The 17814-nt window shown below is 35.4% G+C and overlaps 1 protein-coding gene across 9 annotated transcripts in view; it reads left to right on the forward strand.

Moving 5' to 3' along the window:
• Positions 1–560: 560 nt before the first annotated feature.
• The window catches only part of rimbp2a (RIMS binding protein 2a), a 109793-nt gene continuing 92539 nt past the window's right edge, over positions 561–17814 (forward strand). For 7 of the 9 annotated variants that reach the window (XM_028462699.1, XM_028462703.1, XM_028462705.1 and 4 more), the window contains exons 1-3: positions 561–676; positions 2290–2442; positions 13563–13709. In XM_028462699.1, the coding sequence (XP_028318500.1) occupies positions 617–676; positions 2290–2442; positions 13563–13709 (360 nt within the window). In that variant the 5' untranslated portion in view covers positions 561–616. Of the gene's footprint in view, positions 677–1087; positions 1286–2289; positions 2443–13562; positions 13710–17814 lie in introns of those variants that run through there. The other 2 variants (XM_028462701.1, XM_028462708.1) reach the window with 2 other exon arrangements.

Consider the following 17814-nt stretch of genomic DNA (forward strand, 5'->3'; position numbering starts at 1 on the left):
GCACAAACACATTCCAAACCATCAAAGCCACAAAGTTGGAGCGATTTCCCTTTAGTTTTGTATTTTTTTAGATTTTTTTTCGGAACTAAAAAATGGATGGAATGAACCTGCCAGGAAGAGAAAATGGAGCAGCCAGGACTAAAAAAAAAGGATCCAAAATCGACTGTAGGATTCATTAAAATGGTAAGTACCACCAATGAAGTTTTGTCATTTTTATGTTCAAATATTTCCAGTGTATAAGTTACATTTCATAAAAAAAGGTGAAGTCAATAGCATGTGGTTGGACTCCATCATGGCATGCAACATGCAATTATTAAAATTAACACCAAAAACTACTACTTTAAAGTCGAGTATCATCTGCATAAGTGTGCATAACGAAACCAGCCATTGATTGGAGGAAGCTGCAGTTATGCAAAAGAGATCATAAAATATTTGATCTGTTTTCATCATCGATAAGTGAAAAGAGGACATGGGAGTTGATCTCTGTTTTGAATGAACCAGTCACTACTTACAGTATCACCCACACTTTGACACATCACTAATGCTGTTTTCTGAGGCTGTTCTGCAGAACGAGGCACTTCTGCATGAAGCTGCGGGTTTTCTGAGCTTTGTGTTGATGTTGTGTCTCTTCCCTCCGCCTCCGTACTTTCCTGTCAGGAAACAGCAGCTGTCCAAGGTGAGTCAGCACACAGAATCTATAAACATTTGGACGAAACAAAAGAAGCAGCCAATTATTTTAGCCTTTCCTCAACCAAAATGTCAAGCTTTTGTGATGGCACTCTTTAATAATAGATCTGCTTTGTTAACAGTCAAAGAGGGATTGGCACATTTACCTCAAATTCTGATTATTTGTATTTATTGTCTTAGATTTTTAATAAGATAAATCCAGCTTTTTGAGCCCTGAGAGATGCTGTTATGGTAATGAAGGAGAAATCGATAAAGATTTCAGCAGCATAAACCAATCTCTGGTTGTCAGCACTCTCTACTCTCAGAAACACCTTTTCTAATAAAACAACTTATGAAAGCAACACATTTCCCCCCCCAAGCTTCCCCAACATTCTGTGGCTGTCTGTGCAGTAATCCTCTCTTATGCAACTGAGTGAAGCTTTCTCTCCTTCTCCAGATATACACACATTACACACTCACACACACACACACACACACACACATCTTAGTATATCATTTTGGTCCGCACAAACATGTAAACGACCTGAAAGAGGACGAACAAACTGGAATTATCTTTTTTAAGGATGGGGAAGAAGAAATTGGACCATAAATTCCACTGGTTTGTGAAATTTTGTTCTGTCTTTTATTAGGCTGTCCTTGTACAATTGTGTGATTGAAGTTTGCTTACAGGAAATGGCTGATGTGAAAATGTGTTTTACTAAAACACAAAATAGCTGTTTACATAATGTAGTAATGTGGATTTTTTTTTTTTAATCGTTTCTTTATGTGCGTGGTAAAATGTAACTAAAATGAGGAAGGATTTCATAGAATGTGTAGCTTAAAGACATTTTGAAACACTCAAGCCGTTTAGGAAATTAAATATATTTTTATTGACTCTAAGAATATATAGAATAAATTAAAGTTTGAATATATAAGAAAAGTCTGAACATATATATCTATATAAGTTGAAATATATATACATATATATAAGTTGAAATATATATATAAGGTCTGAATATATATATATGTATATATTTACATACATATATGTAACTCTGAATATAAGGAATGAAAACTGATGTCATTGATCCGGCAGCCATCTTTTTTAATCATGTAATCATTGGGGCTATATAATAATAATAATAATAATAATAATAATAATAATAATAATAATAATAATGCATTACATTTTATGTAGCACTATATAAAATGTAATGCATTATTCTTTTACTCCACATTTATTCAGAGTGTATTCCCACCCTTAACTTTTCTTATATACATTTATGTTTTCATATATATATGTATATATCTTTTATCTTTATATATACATATATATACAGTATATTAGGCTTTTATTGTATATTCAGACTTTCATTCAGACATAATTATTATTGTCAGTCAATAAATATATACTTTATCTAATTGCCTAAACGTCTTACAGTATGTATGTATATATATATATATATATATATATATATATATACTGTATATTATATGATCATGTAAATCATGCAGAGATACATGCATGTATGCATATTACAAAAAAAAAAGTATTTAAAGTGAGTTGATATGTAATGCCTGTGTGAGTTTGTTTGAGTTTGTAAACTCTGCTCGTGTTTGCAGGTGATAATGCGGGATCACAAACAAAGTGCCAATAGTGAAGATCTGTTGCGACGGACACAAAGTGAATTAGAGTGGATTCAGGGACAGCTGGATGTGATAACAGCCAGAAACATACACCATCATCATCATCATCAACCATGCTCCAAGAGTCAGGTATACACACACACACACACACAGAGCAGAAATAGCACTGACTGATGACGAGGCATTAATCTCTTCTTAATCTTTGGTTGGATGTAAGATCTAAACATTAGATTGGAGCAAATGCTGTTAAATCTTACTTGATCTGCAGTCGTTTATCAACCTATCACTGAGTCACAGCCTCACATTTACAATGTTTCAAAAGGTGAAGCATTTGGAAAGTGAAAAGTCTTATTCAGGGGTTTTTGCAGGGTTGCTCCTTCCGTCTTTTAAGGTATATTTGAACTATTCCTCATTTTAGATTGAAACACAAACTGTTTAGTTAAAAAAGTTATGTATTGGGTTTCTTTTTCACTATTTTTAATCACATCCTTACTAAAAAAAACAAACAAAAAAAAAACATCCAACACGATTTAAGTTTTTCTTTCAACATTAAACAAGTCAGCACAAGTAAAAATAACCTGACAACCTTCATTATTTTAGGGCAAGTTTAATTTTAAAATTACATTAAATAGAATGATTCTTGATTTTCTTTCTATATATTTCTATGGGTGCAATTCTTAAATATTTTAATCTTTTTTAAATCTTAAAAAAACTTATTTAAAATGCTTTTAATTTTAATTTCCATTCTTGTGTACTGTATGTAGTATATACACATCTGCAGGTGTTAATTAAATGTTTTATCATGGAATTTGACATTAAATGTGTAACCCTGGCTTATATTTTACATTATGCAATAAACTGAATTTGAATAAACCATAAAAACAATCTGGACTATGAAAAACCTGGGGATTAGGTGGACTTTCATAAATAGAGATTATTGATTATCTGTCACCATCAACAACCTTTAGCTTATATCTTTGAGGACACCGCTGCTACGAGCGTTTAACATTTATGGCCAGAAGAAGACAGCTAGCATCTGAGAACATTTAGAAGAGAGACAGTCAACAGTGTGTTCTAATGTTGGCTGTCAGTGTAAATAACCTTCAGCTATTTGCATATTTAAAGTTATTCTGCCCGTCCCACTTTCAATCTGCTCCCGAACCCTTGTCTCGCAGGATATCGTGCCATCCCTGCAAGCCAACTCACGGGAAGGATAATGCATCCACGGCAACAGTGGGAGTAGATAGTGAGCAAAGGTTGCTAGGCAACAGAGTGTAAAGGAGCTTTCCCTTTCTATACTTCCACTCCATCCCTGTCAACAAAGCATCAAGGAAACATATCAGTTTATTTGAGTTCAGGTGTTCAGGCGTTTTCAGGGGTTCATATCGTACATTGTCAGAATAAGGATATTCTAACAATCAATTATCAAAAACATTGTGATTTATTTAAGACACTAATCATGTGAAGTTAGTACACTCATTAAAAAAAACTGTTTAGTGGACAACTCTCAAACAATTTAAAGAAGTTAGGTTTTTATTAACAACATTTTGTATTCAGAATTTGCCAAAAATATACTTTATTCTGTAATTCTTTGTCATTCAATTATTTAACAATTTTAATGTTGAATTTCAGGCGATCCAATAGCAGTTTGTTTTTGTCAATTGTTGATTACATGTTGAAATCTTTTCACAAATACTTCTCTTCATTAAAGTCTTTATCTAGTTATCTAGTTTCTAACTCTTCTTCATTCTGATTAATTCCATTCTATTCATGTTTATTAATCGGCATCATCCTTCTTCGCCCTGTTGGCATAGCAACAAAGCCTCTATTCTAACTACCTACGCAGAGAGTACTTCTGAATAACTTTTATACACAGATATTTCATATATTTTAACGTAATATGGTACATTTTGGAACAAACATTTCAATAAACAATAACAACCTGAAAAACCAAAGTTATTAAGTATTGGGTGTACTGGTTTTTTTTATATCTATCGCAATCTTTCAGCTTCTTAAAAACCTTAAAAATGATGTCAGAGCTCTTTGTTGGTGATGTTAATGTAGGTTTAATGTCGCACTGATCCTATAGGCCTACAGTGTTTGGACGAAAGCCCACAAATGCACAGAAAGCTACATGTGTATTTGTTCTGGATAATCTAATAATACATCCAGTTTAACTAAAAAACAGGGTCGTGGGATGGTGAAAAATTGTCACTTCAAGACAAACAATAAAAGATTATTTTATTGTCCTTTGATGTCAAAGGTATTACCCCTCGGAGTCAGTATAACGGTCAATAATTAGTAGCCGTTAAACGATTTTCCTTAGTAGTTATCTGCATGTTGGGGTACCCTGATTGGTCAAACCGGACTAAATATGGAGATGAGAAAAATAATAATAAATCAGTGTATCATTTGTTCATTTGTTTTTCATTATGTAACAAAAACATGAAAAATGAAAAAAACACTAATTGTTTGATATTTGTTTTCAAAACCAAAATGAAAAAACGGAAAACGGCTTGTTTTTCAAATTCAAGCTCTTTTGCTTCGGTACAGAAAACGGAAAAACGGAAAACAAACACCTTTATTCATTTTCTCCATTACGACACTAACAGCTATGCTAACGGCAGTTCGGCATGACAAGATCGCTGCTTCCAACTGTGCATCCGAAACGTGTCCTTTTCGCTTTAGCTGGTGATGGGCACAGAACTTCCTCACGGACATTTCGGAGGATTTAGAGACTCCTAAGTGTTGCAGAGCTAAAGATATCGCGGAATGTGTAACGCTTCACTTCCGGGTCACGCACTTTGGCCAATCGGTAATGGAGAAAACGAATGAAGGTGTTCGTTTTCCGTTTTTTGTTTTCTGTACCGAAGCAAAAGAGCTTGAATTTGAAAAACAAGGCATTTTCCGTTTTTTCATTTTGGTTTTGGAAACAAATATCGCATAATGAGTGTTTTTTTCGTTTTTCTTCATCATCATCATCATCATCATCATCATCATCATCATCATCATCATCATCATCATCATCATCATCATCATCATCATCATCATCATCATCATCATCGCTGTAAAGCGTGACCGAGTTAGATGAGCTGGAGATATGAGGAAATAACGCCACCACAGAGCGTCCTGCTTTATTACAGATGAATGTTTGCAGTGAAACAGAACTATTGGCTTCCATAATACACAGTTTTAAATATAAATGATTTAAAGTGACCTGAGCTGAGCCTCATTAATATATGTGTGGGAACAGTTTCTGGTCTATCCTCATCTGCATATGACAGCTTGTTTCACTCTGTGTGGATCAAACTGTGACTTTACGTTGGACGTAGTATGATAATAGTTGAATCACTGTGACCAACGTGGACAGAAGTCTGCGTCTGTCAGAGTTTTAATTAATCGCGCAGCAGCAGCTGAGTGATCACAGCTGCTGCTGCGCGATGCACGTGTCCGTGGGGCTTCAAATGTAACTAAGTCCATATTTTTAGTGCAATATAATGTTTCACCTTATGGGGGCGCTGCACTTATTCCAGGTTTAGAAACGCGTAAGAGGAAAAGGAGTTACACACACCGGAGAATGCGAGTAAAGCCAGATTTGAATATGAACACCCACATTTCAGGGCTGCTCCACCCACAGTGCGTAACTGGGATGAAGGCGCGCAGCGACTGACTTAAGTACAAGGGGAGAATAGCAGGTAGCCAGAAACAGCACCGCTGCGCAGATTTTTGGACTTTCGCACATGGGAGAGTAGAGCCCTTTGTGATGCTAGTTACAGACCCATTGGTATTTTCAGGGTAATTGTAAAAAATGTGGAAACCGTATTGTTAATTAAGGATGCATCGCCCAAATAACAACCAAAAGAATAGCCATCTAAATATGCTGAGGGCATTCCATAATAAACAAAATAGACAAATACAATAGTTTTCTATTACTAGGCATTGCCGTTATATCTTCTGCATTGTCCTTGTAAGTGGAATGGTACATGTCCTTTGTGACTTGTTGAAAAGAAAGAAAAAAACATTTACATCATTCCTAAAAGGTGATGTAGCAAAATGTATTGGATTCTAATTGCAGAGCAGCAAAGTCAGAAATGCCACTTCTGAGTCATGATCTGCACTATTTGGGAGTAAAATGGGTGTGATGTAATGATTTAGACACCAGTGCTCAACAGATTTACTCATCCTGCTTAATTGAAAAGCTGCCACGCCTGTCTGTTTTTGGTTTGTTTTTCTGCCCATGTGATGAGTGTTAGTGGTCAGTTGAACACTGTGTGCATGTGTCAGCAGATGAGTGGTGCTGATGATGGAAGGATCAGGCTCCGTTAACACATTCAGGGTTGGATCTGCTGCACGAGCGTGTCAGTAGGGCGGTTCCTTTCACTCCCACTGTTGGAGTGACTCTTCTGCGTGCAAACAAGGGTCGCTTTGAAAACGGCTCAAGTGGAAAAACCTACAACTGCTGAACAGAACACACAGTAGACACTACAACACGCCTGCATACGCATGGATGGAGAAAGGGCATCATGCACCCATTAAAAGCTAATATCAAAGCTTAGACTAAAAAAGAATGAATTGAAAAAAAAAGGGTCTTTGAATATGATTCACTTGTTATAAATAAAATGGTATTTTGTTTTAAATTTGTTGACTGGTGTATTTAGTGCACCAATAAACAAAAAAATAAATAAAATTAAGTCAAAATCAAATTAATCCCTGTAGCATTCATTTAATGAGAAACCTAAGACAGTTGTTGTTTTCACATTCCCGTACCCCATCAGACATTAAACCTGAAGCCATGTACCCCTTACTCCTGCTCACTTACAAATATAATAATGTGTAGTGATATACAACATAGCCCTAGAGCACAAATCTGGCCCTTAGACCATCAAATTCTGCCTGCAGGAGAAAGTTCAAATGATAGAAAAAACAAAAATTATTGTCCAGATTACCAAATACTTAAGTTGTAGATAAATCAGCTAGGATATCACAGATATATAAATACACACATTCAATGTATATTCCACAATATTTGGAGAATCGCAATTTTTTCATGCTTTTTTCCCATGAGTTCAGTCATTTTAAATTTAAAATTGTTCAAAGAAGTACATTTTCCTGCAATTATTTAACATATCTTCATATGATTTTGGTTAAACACACACACACACGCACGCACGCACGCACACACACACACACACACACACACACACACACACACACACACACACACACACACACACACACACACACACACACACACACACACACACACACACAAAACACATTCAAAATTGTCACACAACGTAATGTGAATATATTTTTTTTGTGTTTTTTGTATTTATTTATTTATTTTTTTTAAATGTTTTGATATCTGTACACTCTTTAATTTCCATTGGTAAACTGTTCCAGAATGTTATTCCACACACTGATATACAAAAGCTTTTCCTTGTTGTCCGCACTCTCTTTAAAAAACATGTATGTTTCTGAAAATCTGATATTATTATAATGTGCTGCCCTAATAAACCCTGCAGTAGATGGTAACACAACAATGTAATTAACTGAGTCAAAACATAAAGATTTGGGTTACGTTACATGAAGACTTTATTAAGTGAGTATATCCTACTTAACCACAGTGTTCTTGGTTTGAGTCAAGCTGCCCCAATGCTGTTTTTTTTTACTTCTCCTTTTTTAATTAATCAAATAACATGGGGCGACTCCATAAATCTAGCAATATGACTCTTCCTTCTGCCTACCAATGAAATAAGCCAATATTTGACTGCGTCAATTAAACAGATAACTATTAAGGGAAAGTGGGTGGAAAGCCTCACTGTGTGGTCCATAAAGTCAGAAAAGCCTCCATTATGTAATTATACACTGTAACATCTTAATAGCTACCCACATTCTGTGGTTAATAAACAGCCACTCCAGCCATTTAGCAGTTTTATTTGGATTAGTCCATGCACTCCTTCTCCATCATTTATGTTACTAGTTTGTATACTATTTTACAACATTAATATTCTTTTATTACTTTTCCATTGAAGTAGTAAAATTGTATCAGCAGCTCTCTTTCTTTCTTCGTTTTTCTTTAGCATACATTTCACTCATAGTGCTGCTATTGTTTATTTGACAAAAACAGCAGACAAAAAAAAGCCTCTCAGTTGTTTATAGACACATTCAGTAGTATTTATTTGTATTGACAGTATATATTTACAAGCCTATGGCTGTGTTCCAAATCACACACTAAAGTACTACACACCACACTCAATGAGTATATACTGTCTACTATATACTAGTAGTATGATTAGCATGGTGACCGTTCCCACTGAAGTATACGTCAAAGTTTCCAAAAATGCATTTTGAAAATGCATTTGAACCTACCGATCTGTTAATTTGCCACCTTTGAAAGTTCTGAAAGCATTTTAAGTGAAAAAATGACCAAGTAGAATATGAACACGTGATCATTTCGTCCATAAAAACTCGCAGAAATGGCGACATTTTGGACATGTTCGGAGACCTTCCGTTGTGCTAATGCCAAAACTTCTGGTTAACTTCAAAACAAGCCTTATTTACAAAAGTGTTAAAACTAATGGAAGACAAGAAGAGATGCTTTTGTTTTAAAAGGGAGATGTTTGATTTTAGATTGAAACCGGTCCCAGGACGATTTAACAACACTTTAGCAATGTGTCATGGGGCAGTTAAGTATGACTAGTGTGCCCACCGTGCATACTTAAAAAATGTCCCGATATAGTATACATCTGGGTATTTCTGGCGTACTCGATCTTTCCATACTATCGCATTGGAACGTGTTAGTATGAGTACGTTAGTATGAGTATGTTAGTATGAGTATGTTAGTATGAGTAATACATTAGTACAAGTACGTCAGTATGAGTATGTTAGTATGAGTAGTACGTTGGTATGAGTAGTACATTAGTATAAGTACGTTAGTATGAGTAGTACATTAGTACAAGTATGTTAGTATGAGTAGTACGTTAGTATGAGTATGTTAGTTTGAGTAGTACATTAGTACAAGTACGTTAGTATGAGTAGTACGTTTGTATGAGTACATTTGTATGAGTAGTACGTTAGTATGAGTAGTACGTTAGTATGAGTAGTACGTTAGTATGCGTAAAGTAGTTTGCGTATGTTAGTATGAGCAGTATGTTAGTATGAGTAGTACGTTAGAATGAGTAGTATGTTAGAATGAGTAGTATGTTAGTATGAGTATGTTAGTATGAGTAGTACGTTAGTATGAGTACATTTGTATGAGTAGTACGTTAGTATGCGTAAGGTAGTGTGCGTACGTTAGTATGAGCAGTACGTTAGAATGAGTAGTACGTTAGAATGATCAGAACGTCAATATAAGCAGTACATTAGAATGAGTAGTACGTTAGTATGAGCAGTACGTTAGAATGAGCAGTACGTTAGTATGAGTAGTACGTTAGTATGAGTAGTACGTTAGAATGAGCAGTACGTTAGTATGAGTAGTACGTTAGTATGAGTAGTACGTTAGAATGAGCAGTACGTTAAAATGATCAGTACATTGGTATGAGTAGAACATTAGAATGAGTAGTACGTTAGTATGAGCAGTACGTTAGTATGAGCAGTACGTTAGAATGAGCAGTACATTGGTATGAGTAGTACGTTAGTTTGAGCAGTACGTTTGTATGAGCAGTACGTTAGTATGAGCAGTACGTTAGTATGAGCAGTACGTTAGTATGAGTAGTACGTTAGAATGAGTAGTACGTTAGTATGAGTAGTACGTTAGAATGAGTAGTACGTTAGAATGAGTAGTATGTTAGAATGAGTAGTACGTTAGTAAGAGTAGTACGTTAGAATGAGTAGTTCGTTAGTATGAGCAGTACGTTAGTATGAGTAGTACATTAGTATGACCAGTACGTTCGTATGAGCAGTACGTTAGTATGAGCAGTACGTTAGAATGAGTAGTACGTTAGAATGAGTAGTACGTTAGTATGAGTAGTACGTTAGTATGAGTAGTACGTTAGAATGAGCAGTACGTTAAAATGATCAGTACATTGGTATGAGTAGAACATTAGAATGAGTAGTACGTTAGTATGAGCAGTACGTTAGTATGAGCAGTACGTTAGAATGAGCAGTACATTGGTATGAGTAGTACGTTAGTTTGAGCAGTACGTTTGTATGAGCAGTACGTTAGTATGAGCAGTACGTTAGTATGAGTAGTACGTTAGAATGAGTAGTACGTTAGTATGAGTAGTACGTTAGAATGAGTAGTACGTTAGAATGAGTAGTATGTTAGAATGAGTAGTACGTTAGTAAGAGTAGTACGTTAGAATGAGTAGTTCGTTAGTATGAGCAGTACGTTAGTATGAGTAGTACATTAGTATGACCAGTACGTTCGTATGAGCAGTACGTTAGTATGAGCAGTACGTTAGAATGAGTAGTACGTTAGAATGAGTAGTACGTTAGTATGAGTAGTACGTTAGTATGAGTAATACGTTAGTATGAGCAGTACGTTAGAATGAGTAGTACGTTAGTATGAGCAGTACGTTAGAATGAGCAGTACGTTAGTATGAGTAGTATGTTAGTATGAGTAGTACGTTAGAATGAGCAGTACGTTGGTATGAGTAGTACGTTAGTATGAGCAGTACGTTAGTATGAGCAGTACGCTGGTATGAGTAGTATGTTAGTTTGAGCAGTACGTTAGAATGAGCAGTACGTTAGTATGAGTAGTTCGTTAGTATGAGTAGTACATTAGTATGAGCAGTATGTTAGAATGAGTAGTACATTAGTATGAGCAGTACGTTTGTATGAGTAGTACGTTAGAATGAGTAGTACGTTAGTATGAGTAGTATGTTAGTATGAGATTTTGAACACAGCCTGTGTGTATTTAATTCTGCTGATTGTGCAGAGCCTTCAGCTAACAGGGATGTCCTTATGTTTGAGTGTTTTATTACAGATTAGGTGTTTTGAATATGTTTGCCTGCATATCTGTTTAGAAAGCAGACAGTGCTGCTTGGCAGCTCTGTTCATCTCTCTGTTACTGGAAACTCCACCATATTACACCAGTGGGTGTATGGTCTGCTTGGCACGTCTGCAGGTGTCTTTCTGTCTGTTTGGCAGCTCTGTCATATTGGCTTTGCTACCTTGCTCTGTCTAAATAAACTGACAACTTGTACACAACTTTGAGCATTTCAGAGGGTTTTTTTTGGCTCACAGTCAAATAAATCTGGTATTGTTGTATCTGTGCAGAATTTTTTTTGTCTGCCAGATAACAAATATTCTGGGAACATTTTAATAGATATGTCAGAATGATGAAAATCTGATGTCGGAGCATCTGTTGGCTGGTCTGTCAGGAATACCTGAGTGCTTTAAAAAGAGCAGTTTTCTAACTATTTACCTCTTTCATATTTTCCGACTAAATGATAAATATATGTTCAGCTGAGATCAGAAGTACACAGTGAAAAGATAAATGTGAGTAGTCAATTACAGGTGATGATGATGTCAAATTCCTAGTATTGTTCTAAACTGTACCTGGCAAATAAAGCTGATTCTGATTCTGATTCTGATTCTTTTGTCACTTTAACATTTTTATTGTTTAACTTGTGGAAAGAGAATAAACTTCTTCAGATAGATGTTGATTTCTAACATGTTTTTCATTTCTTACATTGAGTATTAACATCAAATTTATTACCTTAAAGCATTCTCACAATCCCACAGCCAGTTGAATTTAAGCAGGACTGCAGAGTTTACATCTACTTATTAAAATCAGCTTCTGTCCTGCTTCAGCCCACTGCTGCTTAATTCCTCTGCTCTATGTCAGCTTTTCTCTTAGCAACGCAAAATTTAAAATCACAATATCCACATTGAAAGAGGCTCTCGTCCTTGACTGTAAAGCAACATAAATGCCGAAAGCCTCCAAATTGTACAATTAGAAGACGTAGCTCAGTAATACGTATTGTATTCATTTACATCCACAAAAAAATCAAAGCAAGAATTGCATACTTGAGAGGAAAAAGTCTATCAAATTCTAACTAAATTGTACAAGAACATTGTTTTCAGGCATAGTAATAATCTAATAAAGACTTATGAATAGCCTTTCGTTGTGGGCAATTAGTAATGGCAACTTTATACCTCCTTTTCTCTCTTTGATCGATCTAATTTTTACACTATAATCATGTAAATAAAACTACTAGACACTTGTCTTTTGTTTACTAATGAACTGCAAGTCTTGTAAATTCACTATTTTTGTATCTATTCACTTTTACAGTTGTTTTTACTGTTTTAGCTTAAATTTGATTGTGGTTTTATACTCAGCTGTTGTGGTTTTATCATGTACTGTTATGTGACCTTGGGCGACCTGAAAGGCGCTGATGTTCAAATAAAATGTGTAATCTACTTTATGTGGACAGTTTTTATGTACATGTTGAGCTTTTTATTCTGAATTTATATATATATATATATATATATATATATATATATATATATATTTTATTTAACCTTGTCAGCCCGTATATATTATTTTTAATTTGGGGCGATCATGGCTCAGTGGTGGAATGGGTCGTCCAGTATCCGAGGGGCTGGGGGTTCAAATCCCGCTCTATCCAAGTCATTGTTGTTGCGTCCTTGGGCAAGGCACCACATTGCCTCAAATGAATGGGTATGAATTGTGCATGAATGTTGGTGGTGGTCAGAGGGGCCGTAGGCACAAAATGGCAGCCACGCCTTTGTCAGCATGCCCCATGGCAGCTGTGGCTACATTGTAGCTTCCCACCACATATGTGAGTGACTGGTGTGAATGAATAATGGTTTCTGTACGTGCTTTTAGACTCCTTGAAAAAAGCGCTATATAAATCCAAGCCATTATTATAACTTATATTTACATTTATAACATTATTGCAACTATATAAATAAAGTTTGATAAGATTTGATTGGTCATATGTCTCATATGTACATTGCAGGTTGTTCTTTTTGACAATAGAAGAGTATAAAATGTTTTTAGTATGTTAATGTATATCAGATGGTCAGGAAAAAAAATACCAAAATGACTCACCTTTTTTAATGCTGCTTTTTTTTTTCTTGAATAATACACGTAGCTTTATCTTGTTTGCAGCTTTTAATTCTAATATTTCCATAGCTACTAAATAGTCCGTGTGAAAGTGTCTGTATTTTCAGTTGGAACTTACAATAGATGGGAGTCCAGGGTTGGTCTTTTATGTGTATCACTGATATAAACTGTTGCCATTCTGTAGCTTTATAATGATGTTTTTCTCTTGCAGTTGAAATATGAAGTGTCCTTCCAGCAAACTCCAGGACATTCATCATTCTACTACTTGAATCGCTATCGACTGCTGGAGGAAAAGAATCGGGCTCTGAAGCATGAAGTAGCCATGCTTCTACGAGAGAAACAGCAGTACAGGAAACTGGTAAATGTGTATTTCTACGATTGTGAACACATGTAGTGGCTATATATAGATGTGTATGGAGAAGGTCTGCGTGCATGATTGGAGCTTTTATTCCTTTAGGATGCATGGTCCTCTGCACATATTATGTTCTCCACTGGCTAAGCCAAGGTCATGCATGGAATTTGATTTCTAAACAAAAATGTAAAGGAATTTGTGTATCTCAATAAGCAGGTGGCACCGTGTTTGCACAGTGTGTTCGTGCGGGCATTTATGTATTTAGTTCATTTATCTTTTCGGGGGTCGCCTTTAGGTGGTCTCAGGTGGCAAGGTGTGTGAGCTGTTATCTGGGCGTCATGCCCATCTGAAATCTGGCATCTGGTATGAGCCTCAGTGATTTGAAACCAGTTCCCATGAAAATAACAATACATTACAATACAATCCACATACCACAGCTGGAATTGGCAAAATCTACATTGACAAAACTGCAGCAAATATGGTTTTAGTTTGTTTGTTAGTTTGAAAACATAATGTTTTTGCCCACAAACCGTAATCGCAAGATGAATTTGTATAAATTATGGTAATATGGTCACTATATGCATGTTTTGTATGGACTTCATTTTCTGTTTTTCATTTCTAATATGAGAGATAAAAGAGCATCCGGCTCCCTGATGGTTTTTCGCCGGCGTCAGCTTCACTCAAACATGCAACACCATGGTCACCATGGTCACTCATGCAAACACAGTCAGCTATGGTTCAGTAGAGCACAGATGGAGAGAGAGAGAGCTTCATGTTTGGCAGCTGTTTTATTTTTACTATTCAATTAAGAGATGTAATATTAGACATGGCCATTGTATTTATCAATTGTTAATCATTTAATAATGTTTGAAAACAAATACAATCATAGAACAAGAGCACTTAGAGAGCGCCAAATCTCCTCTTTGCCAGATATTGGCAGTTATCTGGATAGGTGATCCTGATCATGGTACCATAATCATTCACACTTGTAAAAAATGATATCCACATTAACAATACAAAATAACAAATAATATTTAATAATAATAAAAGGCAATAACAGTGCTAAAAAGGTTGTTGTGTTCGAAGACGCTGAACTATAACAATATAGTTTTTGTGAATGAAAAATTAAATAAATAAAATGTACTGTATATAGATGAAAAAGGTAAAAGGTGTATCTGCGTGAACTATGTAGTAGGTGTTCTTAAGTAAGTATAAAATGACAGGAATATACATATAAAAATAAAAATAAAACTGTTACATATGAGATTTTGACAATAGATTGTGATCTACTATCTTTTTATATATTTATATGTGTATATTTATAAGTTACTTCCTCCCACTGCCTTTCAAGTTAATGAAAGTATGTTAATTTGAAAAGAGTCATGTGTATATGTAATTTACTTTGAACTCGGAATAAACAATCAATCAATCAATAGGTCTTTTTAGAAAATCGCAATGGAATGCTCAAATCAGATTACCAGATCTAATCTGGATGAAACTTGGTGTGATAATTGAGGAACCAACCTGACATAACTGGGTTAAATCCTGTAACTCAATTACAAAACAGGATGTGAATTTTTTAAATTTCACCAATGATGAGAAATTGCGATCTTTGATTTTTTTTAAACTGATCATTTCATTTTTCATTAAAAAACGACAATATTTAAGGTGCAAGCAGGAAACGAAGCCCAAAGTGCTTGTATAAGAGCTCCACCCCTTTAAATCTAGAACCATCATTAATATATTGATCTGGATCCTCTACAAAATGTAATGGACTCTTTCATGATGTAAGTTCTATTGTGGGTTGAACTTTTGTCCAAATCTATTTAGCACTTTTGAAGTAATTCTGCAATAAGATGTGAACAGTGGAAAAATGTCCTCTTTTGTGGAGGTAATAATAATAGTAATAAATGTACCTATGCTTAAATTCACTAACTGCCTAAATATTCCAAATGCAATCTGATCCGTAATCAACAAAAACACTGAGTTTTGTAGTTTTTGGCTTAGGGATGCAACGATTCACTCAATTCCTGATACAATTTGATTCACAACACTGGGTCCACGATACGATTCTCTCACAATTTATTTTACAAAATGAGACTGTAAACAAATGATCACTGACATGTATTCAATTTTTCTTCAAAAATAAAAATAAAAATACTGTACTATTTTCTTTTATCTTTCATTGTCAAAAGAATCCCTTGATAAACTATTCAAAACAATGCAATTTAATTAAAAGTAAATCCTGAATGAAATAAATAAAGAAATAGTACAAATGAAGAAGAAGTAAATTGCATAATAAATGGTAAATGGTAAATGGACTTGATTTTATATAGCGCTTTATCACCACACTGAAGCAGTCTCAAAGCGCTTTTACATATCAGCTCATTCACCCAATCACTCTCACATTCACACACCAGTGGGACAGGACTGCCATGCAAGGCGCTAGTCGACCACTGGGAGCAACTTAGGGTTCAGTGTCTTGCCCAAGGACACTTCGACACATAGTCAGGAACTGGGATCGAACCCCCAACCTCTCGATCAGAAGACGACCCTCTACCACCTGAGCCACGGTCGCCCATAATAATTCTTTTTCTTTTTAAAAGTGCAACTAAAAATGTATTTTGTGCCTTAACAATTGGACTTTAAAACAAATCTCATATTAAAGAAATAATATAAATAAACAAACTATGGCTTTCATTCTCTCTCTCTTGTTTCTCCCTTTCCTCTCTGTTCCCCTCTTACCTTGGATTTCACATTTTCTGTTTTCTCACCTCTTTCATTTTGTCTTGGGGAAGCCAAATTGCTTCCACACCTCTGATTTAAAACACGGTGGTGCGTCCTGAATTTCAAGTTTTCAAGTTTTAAATAGATAGCGCCCTATATATATATATATATATATGATTAATCTTTACATCCCTATTTTGGATAGCAGTAATCAACATGTTCATATAACGAAATATAAAATATTATGTATTTCAAACAGACAAAAATATTTCAAAAGTCCCACACAACTCCATTGCTATTAGTTGCTAATTTGAGTTTGTAAAAGTAAAATTGAGATGGACACCAAGGTAATGCAACATATATAATACAGTGTACTACTAGAACTGTGGGCGACCGTGGCTCAGGTGGTAGAGGGTCGTCTTCTGATCGAGAGGTTGGGGATTCAATCCCAGTACCTGACTATGTGTCAAAGTTGGGCAAGACACTGAACCCTAAGTTGCTCCCAGTGGTCAACAAGCGCCTTGCATGGCAGTCCTGTCCCACTGGTGTGTGAATGTGAGAGTGATTGGGTGAATGAGCTGATATGTAAAGCGCTTTGAGACTGCTTCAGTGTGGTGATAAAGCGCTATATAAATCAAGTCCATTTACCAATTAGAACATTATATACACACGATATAAATGTCTCTTCCAAAATCATAAGAGCCAAAGCTGACCATAGTGCCTGGACTATATCAACTATTCATTTCTTAATATAAGCAACTTTAGAATCCAAGAAATGCAAACTTTATCCTGCATTTTTTGATCCCAGAGCTGCACTGTTACTGTTAGATATTTAGTCATCCATTTGGCTAAACATAACTCAATAATGTCATCTTAAAATATAACAGTCATCATCTTCTCCAGCTGCGTTTACCTTTAGATAAAAAAACTAAAGTTGAATTATTTTTTTCCTCTACCTAAATCGGACAAACAGACTAAGACGGTAGGTTTATTATTATTTTCCTGATTAAGGAAGAGAGGGAAAAAAGCTTGAAATGTGTTGCCTGGCAACAATCTGATGGACAGTCGCAGAGAGTTACCCTAGGTGAGAAATGACCTTCTGTGTGCTTTGTGGCTGCTGTTAAAAGGCCACAGCTGCTTCCCTAGACACAATCCCTATGGCAACAATTGTGTTTGGTTAGCAGTGGTTTCACTTAAATGATAGAACTGACTGCAGCGTGACCTGTCCCAGAGCAAAGGGGGGCGATGTCTGATCGATAATCCATAATAGCGTTGTCTTCGCTGACCCTGTGTCCACCTTTTCTGTTGCTCTAATCAAAGTTACGCAAACAATATTGATGATCCTTTTATAGTATTGCTTAAAGTTTGACACTATTTTGTGTCA

The sequence above is a fragment of the Gouania willdenowi genome, chromosome 12 (genome assembly GCF_900634775.1).
Source record: "Gouania willdenowi chromosome 12, fGouWil2.1, whole genome shotgun sequence".
Lineage (NCBI taxonomy): Eukaryota > Metazoa > Chordata > Actinopteri > Blenniiformes > Gobiesocidae > Gouania > Gouania willdenowi.